The sequence below is a fragment of the Erpetoichthys calabaricus genome, chromosome 2, assembly GCF_900747795.2.
Source record: "Erpetoichthys calabaricus chromosome 2, fErpCal1.3, whole genome shotgun sequence".
In the NCBI taxonomy this organism is placed as follows: domain Eukaryota; kingdom Metazoa; phylum Chordata; class Cladistia; order Polypteriformes; family Polypteridae; genus Erpetoichthys; species Erpetoichthys calabaricus.
In genome coordinates this window covers 96011018-96030960 of record NC_041395.2, presented here as the reverse complement: position 1 = coordinate 96030960, position 19943 = coordinate 96011018, and the positions used below count along the sequence as shown (strand labels likewise).

Below are 19943 nucleotides of genomic sequence, written 5' to 3'. Positions count from 1 at the left end.
AATCAATTCTATACATTTGTGTGCACTTTATGATTATAATATAAGAAAATCAGGATTCCATATTGCTTTCATTAACTAACTTGCCATTAGGCGATATCATTTGGATTTATTTATTAATAACCCAAATGATATTTTTCTTAGTATGTCATGAATTAAAAGCTTGCATGAGGCAAAGCAGTAGACAAATGAAACTTACTTCTCCCTAGACTTAGATAAAATGAAAATTCAATTAATAGGCTGAAATTCTGCCAAAAGCAATACAATTATGACAACTCTACACTCCGATAGATTGAATTTCACCATGAATGTTTTATTTTTGTTGTGAATTTATGCATTACTTTTCAGAATTATCTATTAGTCCACCACTTTCCACATAAAGTATTGCGGGATAATGAAAAGCTACTTCATTCATTTATACTGAGCAATACTATCTCTTGAAATTATTTTTTGGCTGACTGTTTGAATTATGGCATTTCTATTCTGCAACAGGTGTTATAACTTGAAATAAAATAGGATGTATGTCTTCAGAACTCTATGTTTTTAAGTCTTGGTTTCCAGTTGTACTTTAAACCAATTTAAAAATATTTCTTCTAAGCTACAGAAACCATGTATGGTGCTCCTTTCACTCCAGCTTTACCTTAATGAAATTATTAATTAAAGCAAAGCACACTGTACATTGTAATCACCAAGACACATACCTTCTTATAACTACTGTATAAGAATAAATTAGCTACAATAGTACATAGTGCTCCAGCAATACAAGACGATCTGCTTGCCAACATTAGAGTTGCCCCATTGGCCTTTCCATTTAAATCAAGATTGAATACTCATATATGCATGTTACATTATTGCCTGACTACGTCCTGGTAATCTAGTAATGGAGAAGCACTTTCAGGATTGATAGAGTTTCTTTCCTTTATTATCTATAAGCCTCAGTCAGTTGCAGCACCTTACTTTGCTGGGTATTAAATTACCAATTTACTACTTTTCCATCATTAGAAGGCTTAAGAACCTGAAATAAAATTTTCAAAAAGAATTAGTTTTTATATGTTTTGAAGGAATACCCATACATTTTAAAAACAGGAAAGACAGCTGTACCAATGAACATTTTGAGAAAGACAAAATGAAATAATTAGAAGTGAGGAAGAGAAATAACTATTCAAGCAAACAGCATTAACTGAATAGTTTATGTCTGTATTCACAAACAAGTATTATACAGTATATTAATTTTCCTGTTTACAGTAAACATATTCCACAAATATTACTGAAATGGTAAAGACTGTATCTTAGAAACAGCCTGTTAGACAGTGACTTGAATAGTCTCTAAAACTCACATCCACATTCAAGAGGTAATAAGGAATATCTACAAAGCACCTGTCACAGTAAGTGGCTGTACAGAGGACATCCTCTCGATAAGACCTTTACAGTTTACACTTGTAACTTCTTGATGTGGATCGATCCCATTGCTAGAATTTACAAAATTTGAGTTATTTTAACCATATCAGTTTATATCAAGTGTCACACAAATGAGCCAGAAACATCAAAAAAAGTTTTGGGCAGACACCTGTATATTATTCCCTGGCTGCAAATGGGTAAATGGTTGAGCTTTCCACAGAACAGAGTCCAAAACAGAACTGATTTTAGGATGAGAATATGGCGGCTTTAAAGGCCGAGACTGGAAGTGAAGTCTTTGGGACCGGAATCGGAAGTGGCATCATCATAGGCGCCGGTAACAGAAGTGCCAAAACTGAGTGGGATTTCCAGTGGATGGTCTGCAGAGGATTGAGAGAAAAAGTCAGTGCAGCTCACCAGCCCCTGGTCTGAGATAGTACTACTATTATTCAGGCCCTTTAGCTGTCTCCCAATTGCACGTGTGTGACACATGCTGTGTGAGCAAGCCTCTGCAAAAGGAAAAAAAAAAACAGACGAAATTAAATTCCCCAAAAAATGTTTTTAATATATATTGTGTATTCATCAGGAACAAAAATAAAAGGTATATAAGTGAAAGTGTGGCAAAAAAGGTAAAACAAAGTTTAGAAAAAACAAGACTCCCGTGGAAAGAACTTTCACCTGTTTTCCAATATTAAATGTGCAAATAGTCAGCATTTACTACCGGTATTTAGAGATTAGATCACTAAGTGTGTGTTAAACCTTCAGAGGTTTTCATGTATTATTCATTTTGTTTCGTTTTATTACAGATAAGTACGATTTGATACTAATACCAAGTTCCAAATAACATAAATCATATTTTTCATTATTATGTCTACCTTTGTCAGTACAGAACTCGGGATCAGCATTCACTCTGGATTCAGAGGGGCTTGATATATAAATACAACTATTGAGCTTCATCCACCCTATGCCGTGTGTGCACTGTAATGAAAAGGGGTTCTAGTCAAGATGACTAGAAGCTCAGACATTGCTGATTTAGTAAATATTAAAAATTCCATGTTTTAAAAAAATGTTATCTGAAACGTGCACAACGTATAACCATTTATTTTTTAGGCATACTGAATACAGTATATAGATTCATTTTCTAAACAAACTTACTCAGGGCAGGGTCGTGAGGAAGCAGAAGCCTATTCCAGCAACCACTGATTTCAGAGTATGAACAATCCTTGTACTGGACACTAGCCCAGCACAGGTGAACATAGAAACACACCAGAGGCCAATTTAGTATCACAAATCCACCTAACCCAGGGGTAGGCAACGTCGGTCCTGGTGAGCCGCAGTATGTGCAGGTTTTTGTTCCAACCCAGTTCCTTAACGAGAACTCAATTATTGCTGATGAAGCACATATTGCTTAAGTGACATTTTGATGCTTCATTTTAGTGGTCTCGCTTGTTAAGGTTCTCCAACCTTAATTGCTTATTTCAATCTTAAACTGCTGCATTCAGTGTTTTAATTGCTCCTTATTAGCAATAAGATGTAAAAGACAAAGCAGCCAGCAGTTCTCCAGCTAGCTTTTTTCCAATACATCTGTGTGTGTTCATCATGCACTGTTTGATTTAATAAAACACTTAATAGAAAAATGTGACAGACTGAAAATGATCTGTTTTAGGCTTCATATCATTTGGATGATATCCTTGGAAAGGAAAAAAATCTACGATATAAGAGCCTTACATTGCACAGACTAACAAGCCATAAAATTAAATAAGGTCTGAGATTGGCAATGATTGGTTTCTAATTAAGCAATTGGGTTGGAATGAAAACCTGTAGCCACTGCGGCTCACCAGGACCGACGTTGCCTACCCCTGACCTAACCTTTCATCTTTGGACTTTGGGAGGAAACCACACAGACATGGGAAGGACAATCAAGCTCCCTGTCAGAAGCAACTAGACTTAAACTCCTGTCTCCTTGCTGCAAGGCAGCACTGCTAACAATGTTGCACCCACTGAATATACAGTACTTCAGTAATAGAAGTGTAAAGATTTCTTTTCCCTTTTGATTTACTGACAATAACACTAAGATTTACAGTATTTAAAAATGTTTATGGGTTGCATTTTAAATAATAATTAATGGCACTATAGGCTCTGCATCGGTCTGTCGTGATGAAAAAGGAGCTGAGCCGTAAGGCAAAGCTCTCAATTTATCAGTCGATCTATGTTCCTACCCTCACCTATGGTCATGAGCTATGGGTAGTGACCGAAAGAACGAGATCGCGAATTCAAGCAGCTGAAATGAGTTTCCTCCGCAGGGTGTCTGGGCTTTCCCTTAAAGATAGGGTGAGAAGCTCAGTCATTCGGGAGGGGCTCAGAGTAGAGCCGATGCTCCTCCGCATCGAGAGAAGTCAGATGAGGTGGCTCGGGCATCTGATCAGGATGCCTCCTGGACGCCTCCCTGGTGAGGTGTTCCGGGCACGTCCAACCGGGAGGAGGCCCCGGGGAAGACCCAGGACACGCTGGAGGGACTATGTCTCCCGGCTGGCCTGGAAACGCCTTGGGATTCTCCCGGAAGAGCTAGAAGAAGTGGCCGGGGAGAGGGAAGTCTGGGCATCTCTGCTCAAGCTGCTGCTCCCGCGAACCGACCACGGATAATCGGAAGAGGATGGATGGATAGATGGATGGATGGAACTATAGCGCTGGCTCACATTTGTATGTAGAAAAAAGAGCCAACTATAACAGGAGTGTTACATCCCAAAAATACAAAATGATTCTAACTGAGCAGAACTGCCTGGAAATGGCACAGCATAACGCAAATATGTTATTTTCCAGGAATATCCAGAATATTTTGATAGAAGGAGAAGGTGCACAAATCATTATGTGCAGGTGCTGACTGAGTGCTGTAAACAGGAGACAGCTATAAATACTGTAACAGTTACCAAGCACGTTCAACACTCTGTACATGACAACAATTTATTGTCATATTGTGAAACTACAATAATATAAAATCACATTATACTAACAGATATCTAATGATGTCTATAGTTCACTTTAATTTAATAATAACATAACAAAAATGTTAAAATACTAAGCATAATTTACACATATGTTAAGGAGAATAAAATGACATTCAAAATTAAAGTGAAACTAAATAAGCTTACTTGATAAGAATAGCATTAAAATTGCAATGCAGCTCTTCATTGCTTTACAGTAAATATTTTAAACAAAATGGCATCCTCTCTGGTGAATTACCTCTCTGAACACTTAAGGTATAGCTCTTAAAATGAAAATATTGCTTGATCAGTAGCTATCCATCATAACCCTTCATAAAAGCAATTTAGTCAGTAGGCAGCATGTTCTAAAAGCGCTACCCTGTCAGAAAGAGGTGATTCTGTCAGGAAACATTTACTCTAATACAGCTAATGATCTTTTTTTCTGTTTCTGTCTATTTATATTATCTCATTTTTTTCTTATACTGCATTTCTGTTGAAAGTAACCAAAATATGCTTGCAGCATTCTGTAAGACATTATTATTTGTAGAGTACCAGGAGCTAAAGCATGCCATATTTCACAGTACAGTTCTGTAGCTGCATTAAACGACCTAAATATTTGCTACCTATGAAACAAGGAAGAAAACAAGAGTCCAAAAACTCAAAATATCACAAATAATAATGTCAAGGATATTATAGAACTATGTGTAGGAGAAAGAAATAATCAAGAGAACAATGTAAAGTATGAAATCAATGAATAGAAAACTGCTTCTTCACTGCACCTGATTACATAGGTTAAAGTGGTGTGAAGACAGAATAATACCAGAGAAACACATAAAGGTTTGTGACTCAGTCCTGTATACTGTAGGTCTTGAGGATAGCTGTCTATTCAGAGTAACAAAGACTTCCATGAGACATTGCATGATACAGAGGATTTTTATATGTGATGGACAGGAAATGACAATGACAATTCACAGTGATGTTGAAATGGTGAGCCGGAGGTGATAAGATGGGTTGGAGGTGGAAGTGAGGTCATCTGGAGTGAGCCAGAAATGAGATCATCTAATGGTGTCGTATGTTCGGTACCCGCAAGGGGACTGTTTCTTGGATGGATTTTGAATGGAGTTTCGGAAGGTAAGTCTTCTAATCATCTGTGCTCCTGAAGGATAAGAGAGAGAAGCATTAGCGCTAAACATCAAATCCCCCTGGATGTTGTATTCACGCTGTGTCGGGCCCATTGGCTGCCCCTTTTTGTGCCCAACTGCTCATTATCTGTAATATTGCTGTAAGCACAAAGAAACATTCCCACTACACTTCTGAAACTCTCTCCCTCTCCCGCTCTGCTTCTCTCATTATTCGATGGACTACATCCTGGCCAGTCAAGCCTTTGGTCCTATTTAGTTTCTGACTCTAACTCAGTAAGTAATTGGCAGGCAGCAATGTTTAAAGTCCATGTTGGGCTTCTTTCAGGGCAATCTCCCATTCTAGTTGGAGTGATATGAACACTTACTAAAAGCTATAAACCATCTCCCCACTGGCAGCCCCAGACATCCCTGTATCCCCAAGCTTAAGTGCACAGTAAAAGGATCAGGCAACCCTGATAACACAAGTACTATTTGCCTTCCAAAACATCTAGCAGGACCTGTTCCATCATGTCATGCAGCTCTCTTTGCATTCAGTTCATCCCTTATGACTTCTCTCTGTCAGTTTAGCGCCAACACAATATTTACTTCTGTGGTCTTAAAGCCCATATGGCACACCAGGTGGATTACCCTTCAAAAGGGACTCTACAGTTAACTGTGTATGCTCTCCTTTGCCAATGTAAATTTTATCTGTCTCTGTGTGCTATCTAGTGTTTGCCTTGTGTTCCTTGCTTTTCCTTTCCAGTGCAGAAACCTGTTATTTGCACTGGTATTGTATGAGCATGTGTCTGTGTGTGTGTCTAAGAAAAATACATTTATATAACCAAACACATAATTTTAACTGGCAATAATTACTCTTGTCTGTCAAAACTTAAATGTTTCCACTATAATTTTAGAATTTAGTTTTACAAAGGCAGACAGCTCTTATTTTTAAAATACGCTATAAACTAATTCATTCTCACTACAAAAAAAATTGTTAACTACAAGAATTAATTTAATATATGTAATAGGCTGTGAGGCATCTGTTGGCGAAGAAAGGTTCACTGATCTTGACTTTGCCAACAATGCTATGATCTTCACGGAATCAATGGAGGCTCTGATAGGGGCTCTCAAGGGACTGAGCGAGGACTCTGTCAGGGCTTGCAAGTGTCTTGGATAAAAACCAAGATCCAGACCTTTAATGACATCTTAGGCACAGCCATCAGCAGTGTGTCTGTCTGTGGAGAGAGTGTCGACCTTGTCGGAAGGTTTACTTACCTTGGCAGTGACATTCATGTCTCTGGTTACTCTTCCTATTAAGTCAGTAGATGGAATGGGAGAGCATGGGGGTCAAGAAGTCACTGGAAAGGAGTATGTGGTGCTTCCTATTTCTATGGAAAAGGATGAAGGTCCAAATCTTTAGAGTCCTGGTGCTTCCTGTCTTGCTATATGGTGGTGAGACATGGATGCTATCCAGTAACCGGGAGACAAAGACTGGATTCCTTTGGTACTGTGTTTCTTCGGAGAATCCTTGAGTACCACTGGTTTGACTTTGTATCGAATGAAGGGTAGCTCATGGACTCCCAAATGAGGTACATTACCTGCATTGTGAGGGAGCATCAGTTACGGCACCACGGCCATGTGGCGCGATTCCCCAAGGGTGATCCAGCTGAATGGCTGGATCAGGCCAGGGGAACATCCATGTAACACCTGGCTATAGCAGATAGAAGGTCAATTCTGGAGTGTGGGACTGGACCATGTGTATTCATGGGGGGTTGCCAACCAGGATCCCAAGCTCTTTCACCATGTGGTGGTTGTGGCAACGCGTTATACCGATGAATGCTCTCCAACCAGACCTGACCTGAAATCCAAACATGAGAAATAATCAAAATACCATCTTTAAAAATCGCTCAGGAAATGGTTAACCCATAGCTCATAACAAGCTAACCGTAATATCCTGCAACTGTATTGAATCCCATTTTCTATTCTTTGCCTTTCTCTAATTCTAATTAAATTATAGATGACAATATGCAATCTTGTAAATATAGCAGGGCCAGTGACCTGATTAAGTAGATATGGACTGACAGGGAGAGGATAATGATTTCTGAGTGCTGTTTTTATAATTCTCTGTAGTCTATACAGAACCTTAAAGACACACACAAAAAAATTTGCTCCTACAGGACTGTTGGAAGGTATGATAAAATCATTTAAGAGATTGTCTTCAATATGATTATGCAAACTTTGGATTCTGGCATATACTATTCACTTAGCAAGAGCTGGAAGAAGTTCAGTTGAACAATCATAAGGTATATGAGGGTGCACTTTTAATTCTTTTCCTTGCCAAATATGTCTTGAAACGAATATACAGGGATTGAAAAGCATCAATACCACTACCTAAAATTGCAGGGGAAGTATTGGTCCTTAAAAGAGTGTCAAATCAAGACAACATCAGGATATTATTTCTTTTGTTAACCAGTTAATAATGAATGTGTTTTGTTAAGTCATAGAAATCCTAAAATTATTTTACAGTTGGAAGAATCATAGATACACCAGGTTATTTTTTTTCAGAATGAAGGTACCCAATTTGTATATTAAGTACTAGTGAAATTAATTCAACTAACTCCTTTCCCAATTAAACTAACATACACACTTAGAATTTGTAAGTTTATCTTTAATGGAATCTTATTAATGTCTAATTATTCATTTAAGCCAGATGAAATAAAGTTCTCCAGTGAACCAGAATCTATAAGAACAAATAGATCTGTCTGATTATAAACCCACTAAACTCAACCTCATTTTAATGTTTTCTGCTACTTTGATTTAACTAGCTATAAATTCGTCATCCTTCACTCATTATCCATTACTGAAGAGCAAATCTTACTCTGTCAGAACAAATATAGCCAGTGAAGCAATTATACTGTGTATCCAAATTACAAAACCAATAGTCGCAAAATTCAAAAATGTCTTTACAAAAAAAGTTCTGAAGTATAGAATTGGAAAACATATCAAAAACACAAATCATTTGAAAGTTAAAAAACCTCCCTAATTTAGTAGATAACAGTCTGTTTGTCGAATTGTACACAATTGAATCAGGTCATTCAAGAAAGCCATGGAGATGTTGGAGACAGGTGCTGCTGTATTACAACAATTCGGCTATCTTTCAGAAAAGAAAGAAAAACTGTGCAACGTGGTATCAGGATATAAAATACAGAAATTTAAAGGCAAAATACTTTAATTATAGAAATGAGAAAATGAATAATAGTATGCAGTTTTTTTTTTTTAATTTGCATTATTTCTCGCTTACAAAACAATGGTGCTGAGTTTAAAGAATTAATTTTGTCTGAAACCATTTTTTGAACCTTAGAACAATTTCTAAGTAAAGTCCGAAGCCTTCACAATTAAAACAAAGCCCCTTCTGAAAACCTATTTTTCTTTCTTTTTCTTACTACTTTTTGTTAATTGATGTTCTTTTTAAACATTTACTTTGTGAGCTGTCATTATCTATAATAAAGTGCTCTGGGAAGCTTTTCTTAATTCGACCACTAAGCCTTATATTTCTGCAAGCAGGTGCTGTACTAAACCAGAATGGTTTCCAATCTCTAAATTTGTTTAGTTTCTGACTGTACCAAAATCGTCTTGAAGCCACACATAATCCTACCATTCTGTTGTGGCAGACCCTGAAGGATTCGGATTGTTCATCTGTATTAAGAGAGGAAAAGGACCAGTAGAAAAAAGGTTAAAAGAGAAGACAAACTTACAAGCAAAGTGAAAGAAAGGGTTAAGTTAACTTTAAAGCATGAGATTATTTTAAATTGGACAAATTACTAGACATAGTCACAGCCAAAATAAGAAAATATAATTCTCTAATATAAACTAAAGTACAAGGCACACAAAGTTGTTTGATTTCTATATCCAAAAGCTACAATATCAAGCATGCTGTGCCACCATCTTAAATAGGAAATTGGAGAAGATGTCTCAGGTCAAAATCCACGTAACTAGCATCTACAAAATCGAAGCTATGGTTCACTTACTGTTTTCTACTGTTCAAGTGGAAACAGATGCTACATTTGGGAGCATCTTTTGCCTTGGGCCTTGGGGTTTTGCTCACAAGTGACAAAATCATGAGGGAAGTTTTAAAGCATAGGTAAACTAGGCTTATGCATATGTTATTATATCTGGGGGTCCATCACAGAAATATTTAATGATGGGTTTTATTTGGTACTAACACATTTCTGTAAATAAAGAGGATTATATACAATGTAATAATAAATATAAGATTAATTTGCCTCCTTGATCGGAATCTCTATAATTCAATAGATACCTTCATTAGCATTTTCACTCTTCATTAACCTCAGATGTACCAAACGGAAAGAGAAAGAATATTTATAAACATTATGTTAAACGGCAGAGGATGTTGTGGGACGGTTCATTTTTAAACATCAAGAAATAAATATTCTTATTTAAAAACAAAGGATTCCTTGTGTGAGCTAGCTTCGGATCTTGAGGAGCTTTGTGACCTTTTAATTTCAAATTGCTTTTGTCCTTAAAAGAGTCAAGAACTTCCTTTGAGCAACATTGAGTAAAAACATTTGCATTTCAGGCAACAGAAAATAGCCTTATAACTGCCATAGACTACAAGAATGTTATTGAGGGGTTTGCATGAAAGAAAAGTTGGAAGAAGGAAGTGAAAGGTCAGGGTGAGTTTTTCTGTCACTATTTGTTTAACAGGATATTATTTTTGAAAAGCAGAATGCCTGTTCATGGCCCATAATTCTTCAAATGCTTAATAATTACTGTAATAGTCAATTCATCCATTCATCCATCTATCTATTTTAAAAACAGCTTAATACAATTATAGAACTACAGGGTGCTGGAAACTAAACTGACAACATCAGGTACAAGTCTGTAGTCAACCCCAGACAAGACATCAATCCATTACAGAGAAATTTCATGGACATGACTATGCTAGCTCAAAAAAGGCCAGTTCAGAGTCAGCAGCCAATCTAATATGCATGGCTTCTGGGATGCAGAAGGAAAACCATAGTAATCTGGCAAAACCCGCACAGATCTAGAGTGTGTGACAATAAAAAAATATTTGTGCAATCCAAATTCACAACTGCAAAAGCAGTACATTTGTTACAGTTACTGTCATTACTGTCACATAAAACGAAAATCACTTAGTGATATGATCATCACATTACTTATGTGTAAAGGACTAGCCTTGTAACTGTTGTCAAGCACGTGCGCATGGGAGGCAGCTAAAAGGACCAATAGAAAGTAATTCCACGCCAGGCCAGGGAAAGAAAGAAACATTTCTATGCTATCCCTACAGGCCAAACAAGAGAAATTTTGTCTGATTCTGCCCCGAAGACGTCACTTCCGGTCCCGGGCCCGAAGATGTCAATTCTGGCTCCAGCTTCATTGACATCACTTTTGCCAACCAGCTATAAAAGCCAGACCAAATCCCACTTTTACTCAGTTCTGTTCTGGACTCAACTCTGTACACATCTATACTTAATATTTGCCTTTTTGCAGCCTGGATTCAAGCATACGGGTGGCTGCCCCAAACCTCATGTGTCAAGGCTATTTATTTCACACTGTATTATTTGAAAGATTTCAGAAAATTTGATGACTTTTAAAAATTCAGGTATATTATGTATTTTCCTGTACAAGTATTACAATCAATTTTTGGATTGGGCTCATTGAAATTCTGGTATATATTTTTAAATGTAATGATATAATTTTGGTTAAATATATATTTGTGTAAAAGTTTTCAAGAGCAGTTATTTTGTGAAATTTAGACATTTGCAAATCCACCTAATCCAATTCTGGGTCACAGAACACCAGAAAAAAACATCAGGCACAAGGCAAGAATGATGATTGACTGTGGTGACATTCCATAAATCCACACTCACATGGGACCAATTTGAAATTTTCAATTAATTCAACATGCACATTATGTGGAAGAAAAATCACATGTTGAAATTTATAAATAATATATGATATTTAATTTATGAATACAAAATTTTGTCTGAGTGTACTTAATGTATAATAATAAATGGAGTAACTAAAAAAGCAAATTTGTTTCCTTGCTATTTGTCATTGTATGAGAAACAGATGACCATGAGGTTTACCAATTGGTTGGTGCAGTAGTACCAGGAATCCAGGTGTTGTATCAGATAGTGGAAGTGAAAAGAGAACTAAAGAAAGTCCTCAGACAAAGCTCTTGTTTTTCCACTCAGCCTACATATCCATATTTATGCTTGTGCATTGTGGAAAGTGACTAAAAGAATGTGACAGCAACTACTGTACAAAGGCTGAAATGAGAATTTGCAGCTGTTACAGCACTGGAAAGGAGTCAGTTGAGTGGCTTTAGACATCTAGTGAAGATGCCCCAGGGGGCTTCTCACTGGAGATACAATATGCCAAGCATATCACACTGAGTGGAAACCTGGGGCGGGCCCTGGAATGATCTCTCTCACCTGGCCAGGGAGTGCTTCAAAATTTTCCTGGAACAACTAATAACTATTTCTGTAAAAAGGGAACTCTGATTTTGCCCGTCCAGCCTGTTAATGCCTAAAGCTTACCAGAATAAGTAGAGAGAAAATGAGAATTAGCTCTACAGAACACCGTCCAAAGATGGCATAAGCAAAACAGAAAATAAGCAAATCCTAAAAAAGAAATCACTAAGAATTTTAAAGAAGCTTCCGACTATATCAGGAAGAAGAAATCATCTGAATAAACACAAGAATAGTATCACATTGCTTGGTCAATATTGATTCCTATTGAGCAACATATGGTTGAGGATTCAAATCCGATAAAAAGGCTGATTAGTTTTAATGTCCCTAGAGAACAGAAGAGGGTGTAATTCTGTAGGCTCTGCGTAGCTGGTCACTGCTTTCATAATTAGCAGGCTCTTCTTATACAGTAGTACGAGTCAGAATATACAGCAAAATGTGACATGCAGTTTCTTTGTTTATTAACAATGGGGGTGATAACTTTTTTCCAGAACCATTGTAGCAATTTAATACAATATACAATTCATCTATTCCCTTCCTATATCTCTGGTCATAGCGAAGGTCATGGTCCCTCAAGGCATTTATTTAATTAAAGGAAAGCAGGGAAAAAGGAATGAACACCAAGCATAACAGACAAATAATAGATTGCTATCTGGGCTTAAATGAACTTGTGTCTGGATCCCTAACTGTTTCAGTTGGCAACTGGCCTGCTTTCCCTCATTTTTCCAAATTTAATCAATACTGTTTAGCCCCCTCTACTTTCTCTCTCTATTTTTTTTCTCAGCTTCAGTGTTCTAATCCCTCATTTTCCCTGCAAATGAGCACATAATTGCTACTTCTTATCTACTATATATACAAGCAGTGAACAGCTGTTTATCACATTTTGAAAAGTTTCTTTCTGGGTAACAATCAGTCACTTGTGGGTTCAGGGGTCTGCTGGAGTCAGCAGGTCTAAATCCCTACTGGTAGCATCACTTGCTAAAAAACTGAGTTTAAGAGGAATCCATCTCTGGCCAATGCATAGCACATTCTCAGAATTTAATTTGATGATCTGGGACTCCTTACTAAAAAGATGAAGAAGGCATTGCATTTATATAGCGCTTTTCAAGACACTCAAAGTACTTTACAAAGACAGCGGGTAGCTCCTACAACCACCACCAATATGCAGCATCCACCTGGATGATGCAATGTCAGTCATTTTGTGCCATTACACTCACCCCAGATTTGTTATTAGGTGGTGAAGGAGTGAGAGACACAGTAAGCCAATAAGGGACAGGAGATGATTAGGGGGCCAGAGTGACCAGGCCGTGATGGGCAATTTAGCTGGGATATTGGGAAGCACCCTACTCTTTACAAAAGATGCTCAGGGATCTTGTGTGACAGCAAAGAGTCAGGACCTCAGTTTTATGTCTCATCTAAAGAATGGCACAGATTTTTCCAGCGCAGTGTCTTCATCACTACACTGGGGTAGTGGGATCCACAACCACTGGCTGAACACACTGTCTCTCTAGCCAGGTTACAGGACTGTCCATTTTTCTCTCTTGTCTATTTTTTAAGGGCACTCCATCACTTGACATGACCACCAGGAAATATAAATCCAATCTAAAGAAATAATTACATCCAAGAAGGCTGGACAGTCAAAAAGACAATGCTATTTAAGTGAAAAGATGGTTTCCTGTCAACAGTCCCCCACCAATTTAGGTATGTATATAAATAACTTTGGCTGGCAACAACTGTCATTGTGGTATGTCAACATGATAATTACCATAAAATATACTGCATTTTTGAAAAAAAATTGACACTAGAAATGAGAAGTATCATGTAGGCTAAACAAGGTAAGAATACAAATATACATTAGTTTTATCAAAAGGCATCATAATTGGAAAAATAAATAGTTTTCATTGTCTCATTGACGTATTACATTGTTGACTTTTTAAAGGAGCCAATAAGCAAAATTATTTTTTATTGTAGCTTTCTAGACATTTTAAATCATTCAGTCTATTTCGGCCAGTGAGTAAATTCAATAAGTGACATTAATAATAACATATGCTCACAAATATGCAAAATTTATACAAATGTGTGTGGTTGTGGATGTGCAGGCAATTAGAATGGGACAGAGAGATTTGTACTTTGCTAATTAAAATAATCAAATGCTATGAAGTGAATATGACCCAATAAACCGTCGCTCTGCGAATATTTTAATTGCACATTGCAAGCAGTGGACTGTAAACTCAATGTCTTTGTAATCGGCTATTTCTGTAACCCCGTTACGACTTATTTGTTATCTAGCCCAATCAGGGCGATTAGCTTCAAAACAAAAACTTATTTATTGCTTCAGGCTACTGATAATCTGCAACGTTACCTGGCAGGGCGCTATTCACAGTGAACACTGTCTTCAAACTTAAAAAGTTCATAACGCCAGAATATATGCATCAGAAAATACAGATACATTAGCAAGCGTTTTAATAGTACGGCCAAAAGAAACTTTAAAAATCACACCATGTGATTTCTTCCTTCCTAAAAGTGACTGCTTATTAAACATGTGTATTAAAGCATTAGCAATGCAATGAACAAAATACATGAATCTATGTGTTTAAAAAACTTTGTTGAGTAAAAGCCACCGATACTTTTTACCAGGAAGTAGCCAAAACTGCATAGGAAAAAAACGATACCGCGGACAGTGTCACGTTTTATCAGTAGATAAATATCATCCACCTGTGCAGGGTGGGCTGCTGCTTTCTATTTGGTTGTTTTACTTTCTCTTCCCGTCAAGTTTCATGTTTCCTCCCTCGCTATACTATTTAGGAAAATAACCCCGTAACCAACAGGAAACCGAAAGCAACCCCATTCAAACAAGGGGCTGGCGCTGCACCTGTCAGTTCCTGTGAATCCCTCTGTCTTTCACTCCCACCTTCCTCCCGGTCAGACGATCATTTAGAGCTCCTCCAGCTGGACCGAATGGAAACACATCCTCGTGCAGCAAGGGGGGAGCACCTCCGCTCCCTGTCTACACCCCGCACACAGTGCGAAGAGCGCAGTCCGAGACGTGTGCATGGCGCTACTGGGCAGGAGGCACTGGTCACCCAAGTCAGTGGCACCCCTGGATGTGTGCCGCGCGCCTTTTCGCCCAATGGTCTAAAGAAGCCTGTGTTTCGTGTTGCTTTGATTTTTTTAACTTTTAAACAATGGGGACTGGATCACGTTTAAAACGTGCGGTGGCAATATTTCTGCTCATCTTCAAAGGTAGGCGTCATAATGAGATTATTAGTATTTGTTGAGATTTGACATATATTAGACGGTTTAATTTTATTAATTCGACTGATATACAGAAGTGCACCAAAATATATTTTTAAAAAGTAGAACCTGTTCACTTATCCTTTAAAACGTTGTTTATTTACATTTATTTACATGCCTGCATGCTTCTCCGTTTTTAATATGAATTAGACAAACGGTTGATTAATGAAACAACCAAAGATCTATATTGCTAAACTAAGTTTGGTCTGAAGCAATCATTTGTGATCTTAATAAGCGTTCTGGAGCTGCAGCATGTTAAGGAGTGTGCCATTACCGCATATAGAAGAGCGTGCGCTTGGGTCCGTTATTTTTTTACTTCGAAATACTGTAATTTTAAAGTATGAAATACTGTATGTTATGTACGCGAGTTAATTTCTCATGAGGTTACGTCAACAGGATATATTCTTGACAAGTTAATTTAAAAATGTCAATTAATTTGGATGTTGTTTTTTATCACGTGTTGCTAAGAACGTTTCACTCATTTTTTTACTCTGTTGTTTATATACAAAGGAGAACTTTTAAGATAAAAACGAATGAAATCCCAGGTTGTAACTACACTACACACCGACATTTTTTATGGTGTAAGGTTACAAGGGTCTTCCTATCCAGCCTTTATTGTGGCAGAAATGTGTATTTTTTATTGATTTTTCTGAAGTTAACATTGATTTAGAGTTCCCCCCTGTGCTGCTCTCTTTTGTTCTATAGCGCGCTGTCATAATCCTTTACATTTGTGGTTAACCTGTAAAAATACAGTCACTCATTAGCGTAATTTGTTGATTAAAAAAACATTTGTTTCATTGATAAAGAATCCATTTAAAATAATTTAAAAAAATTTCTTGACCAACAGGTAAGGTGTTTCTGTATACTTGTTATTTATCAGAGACACACACCATATTCTTATTAATGAACGTCACGAAATGTTAAATGGCTCTATTCAAAAACTTTTTAAAGTTCAACCCAGATTATCATATTCTAACCCCTCTGCAGGAGGTTAATTTTACTTGTGTACAATGTACCAGAGATAATGCTCCTAAGAAGTGAATTATTGCTGAAACAGAGCTGCAGTATTTAAGATACTGTGTAGGTCACAGTAAATCTAAAGTTTCCTCATCAAGAGACCCTACTTAATCAATCCTGCATGGCCTCATTGATTTAGTAGCAGTATGTGAACTGTCTGGTTGACACCCTTCAGCTCACTTGGGTTCTAGCTACTAATATGCTTCTCTTCATGGTCAAGTCTCTGTATCCAAACCCAAGTAAACTTGACGTAACCAATACTGTAACAGGAGCAACCTATCCAATCTGTAACCACCATCTTCCAGTCAATTGAATTTCATGTACAAAAAATGCATGGTTTGAAGTCTGCAGATAGACTGAATTAAATATACAGTTCCTTCCACAGTGGTCATTCTTATTTACATTTGAAATAATGTTTAAGGCTATTTCTTATACAAATTATATTGCATTAAGATTTCTTGTGCTGTTCCATTACTTTATTATCTATATTTACATGATTTTGCATGTGGCTAAAATTGATTCTTATAAGATGGAGTATTTTGCTTTTGGAACCCCATTCCTATGTTTCTCATTATGGGAAGTGCTATATGGAAATCAATTTTGATCTTTTGATTTGTAGATGGCAGGAACCAAAAAAATATTGTTTTATAGCAGCATAATTTGCAGTCACATCAAACATTGTTGAACAACTAATCAATGTTTATTCTGTAAATGTGTATTAGTGGTTTCTCCCTTACATTTTTAGTAGTATTTTCAGAGATTTATTTTCTGGATACACAATTCCAATTATGGTTCATACATGACTACCTTTTGGAATAAACCAAATGATAAAAAGACATACTGTATATACTAGAACTACTTTTTACTACTCTTTCAGAAATGAATAATATTCAGAAATGTGGTATTCTAGCTTTTAAACTTTAGCTTATGCTGAACTGTTAGATAATTTACTTTCTTTTCACTTTCATGTTTTCCACCAATTCACTGGCATTTTTCAGATTTGTTTTTTCCATAAACATAAATAATGTAATGTATTTGTCAGTTTTGTTTCTCTGATAATATCCCACAATTAACATATAAAAGTCATTGATCATAGATACTGTTTTTCCATGGCAATTTTGGACTCTTTCACATTATAAGGTTTTTCTATAAAAATGTGTTTGTTAACCTTTGCTTTATATTATTACTTTTACTTTTTTTACCAAGATAACAGTCTGAAATTGCATTATTTTAAATTTATAAGAACCTTGTTTTATTTTTATTAAAAACATATTACCCTATACTTGCTCTAAACAAAGAATTACAAATATCATTGTTTATGATATTCTTGCACATATTGTATTTATGTATGTAGCAGATGTCTCTAAAGTGCAAAATATCTATAATAAAATAACATTATCAAGCCAAGTTAATTCAATTTATATTTAAGGGGGCACAGCCTAATTATCTGTACTAGACAGATTCAGTTATCAAAAAGTAATATTATTCAAAAGTATCATGTGACAAGCATGATAGATTAATGTTAAAAAATATCGAAACTTTAGGGAGATATAAAACAAAAATATGCAATTGAATGAGCACATTATCATTGCAGAATGATGAAACATTAGTAATTTGCTGGGGGCATTATGGATTATGTTGTTTAATCATATTATTTGTTGAAAATATGTTGAGGTGCTCTTTTATTGCCTTAAAATGATTTTAAAGTGATGTTCAAAAAGCAGAGCAGTCCAGAATCAATTAAGACTTACTGTTTAAGTACTCCCACCAGCCCTAAACTCAATAACATACAAAATTGTTGTCTCAGTCTTGTGTAGCTATAAACTATTGTTGCTCTGGGATTTGAATAAAATGCTTTGAATCTGACACCCAGTAGTTGTTTCTCTATAGTCTGAACGTGTTTGTGGTATCTGCACTGGTTTCTCTATACAGTATGTGCTCCAGTTTTCCTTCCATTTCCCAAAGGCATGTAGGTCATTGTAACTGGTAATTCCAAACTGGTTCCCTGACTGCATGTGTTGGTGGGTTCTGAAGTGAACTGGAACCCAGGATGGGGATTTCTACCTTGCATCCTATGTTGCCATATTTAGCTGTGGCCATGTGGTGTCACAGAATTGGATTAAGCAGGTTTGGTATGTAATTCAAACATTCAAATATATTTTGTACATTGTTTGAGGGTACATACACTTCTAGGTGTATAAGAACTATTACTTTTTTTCCCTTTCCATTGATTCTAGCTTAGTCCTTAAGTATTCTATATCAGTTTATTTTTGCCCCTGATTGTACAGCCATAACAAACCTTTTCAACTCTATCAGCATTAGAAAAGAAATACCGTACACTGTAATGAAAAATAATTGAATACCGTGTGAAAATAAGTCCTGGGGTAAAATAAAGTGGCAATAGCTCAGTATTAAAGTGTAGATAATTTATATCGGCAAAAGGTAAATGTACCTAGAAGTAGAAGTACTGTAGTATGAATAAGTACCAGACACATTCATATGTGAAAAGTTTAAAAATTAAAGGAAATGTTCTAAAAAATTAAATGTTTTTAAAATATTCAAATTTGAACTCTGAAATCTACAGTATATGGAGACCTGCATGCTGTTAGCTGCTACCTTACCAGTGCTAAAGCAGAAGCTGTTACATTGCATTCGAAGTTTAAATGTTCACATGAATCTCAAACCAAGCCCTGAACTGGTACAATGATAGCAGAAATAACTTGACAACATCAGAAAATACATTAGTAGTTTTGCAGATTTTTCAGGATTTTTTTTGCAGTTATCAAGAGCTTCTTCCCTTGTTGCATACTCAAAAGTGGCAAAATAATTGTATCTTTTTAAAAAATATATGCAAATAGAAAACCTTTATTATTTAATTGTCTTAGTACTAGACAGAATTTTTTTGATATTTCAAAACTTAAGTACTTGCCAGTTTTACCACTATGTTAGATATATATGCATGTACTACTAAATAAATAGTGGTCCCATGTTTGACATTTAATTTTGGAATTAAGATATTTTTAACAATATAATAAAGAGTTGATAAAAGTTTGTTTCCTGTATTTCCTCACAGAGCTAATATACTGTACATTAGCATTTAAAGTTGACTAAAAATAGGTAAATATACTATCCTTGCATCCCACATCAGGACTCACAAAGCACACAGTGAATAATTGAAGTATCAATGCATGTCTTTAAATGTGCAATAATAGTGTTGTTTTCAAGCAGTATTATATGGAGATGTATAATTAAAGGCAAAGCAACCATTCATTGGCAATCTCCTCTGGAAAGGAAAGCAAAATACTATTTACTATACTGTTATGAGTAACTGAATGCAAGCAATAGAGAAGTACAATCCTACCGATGCAAACTCTGATAGTTGTATTCAGAATATTTCTTGTATAAATGACAAGCTTTAAAACCTCACTTATCTACCTTATTTTTTAAAATGTTTTTTTATTAATTTGTAAGTTTACAAAAATATTTAATACATTATAGAAAGTGCATCTCACTTTCAAAGCTGACAAATAAAATATGCATTCTACACTGTACCCCATTACCTGACTGATATTTGTTTCTGGTAGTATTTTGTTCTATTTTAATTTACTGTTGCTCTCCTCAGT

General features: G+C 36.1%; 1 protein-coding gene across 1 annotated transcript in view; it reads left to right on the top strand.

Annotated features, from left to right (window-relative positions):
• The first annotated feature begins 14987 nt into the window (after positions 1 to 14987).
• ret (ret proto-oncogene receptor tyrosine kinase) overlaps positions 14988 to 19943 on the top strand; it is a 177947-nt gene continuing 172991 nt past the window's right edge. The window contains exon 1 of the mRNA XM_028794175.2: positions 14988 to 15252. Within this exon, the coding sequence (XP_028650008.2) occupies positions 15195 to 15252 (58 nt within the window). The 5' untranslated portion in view covers positions 14988 to 15194. The remainder of the gene's footprint in view (positions 15253 to 19943) is intronic.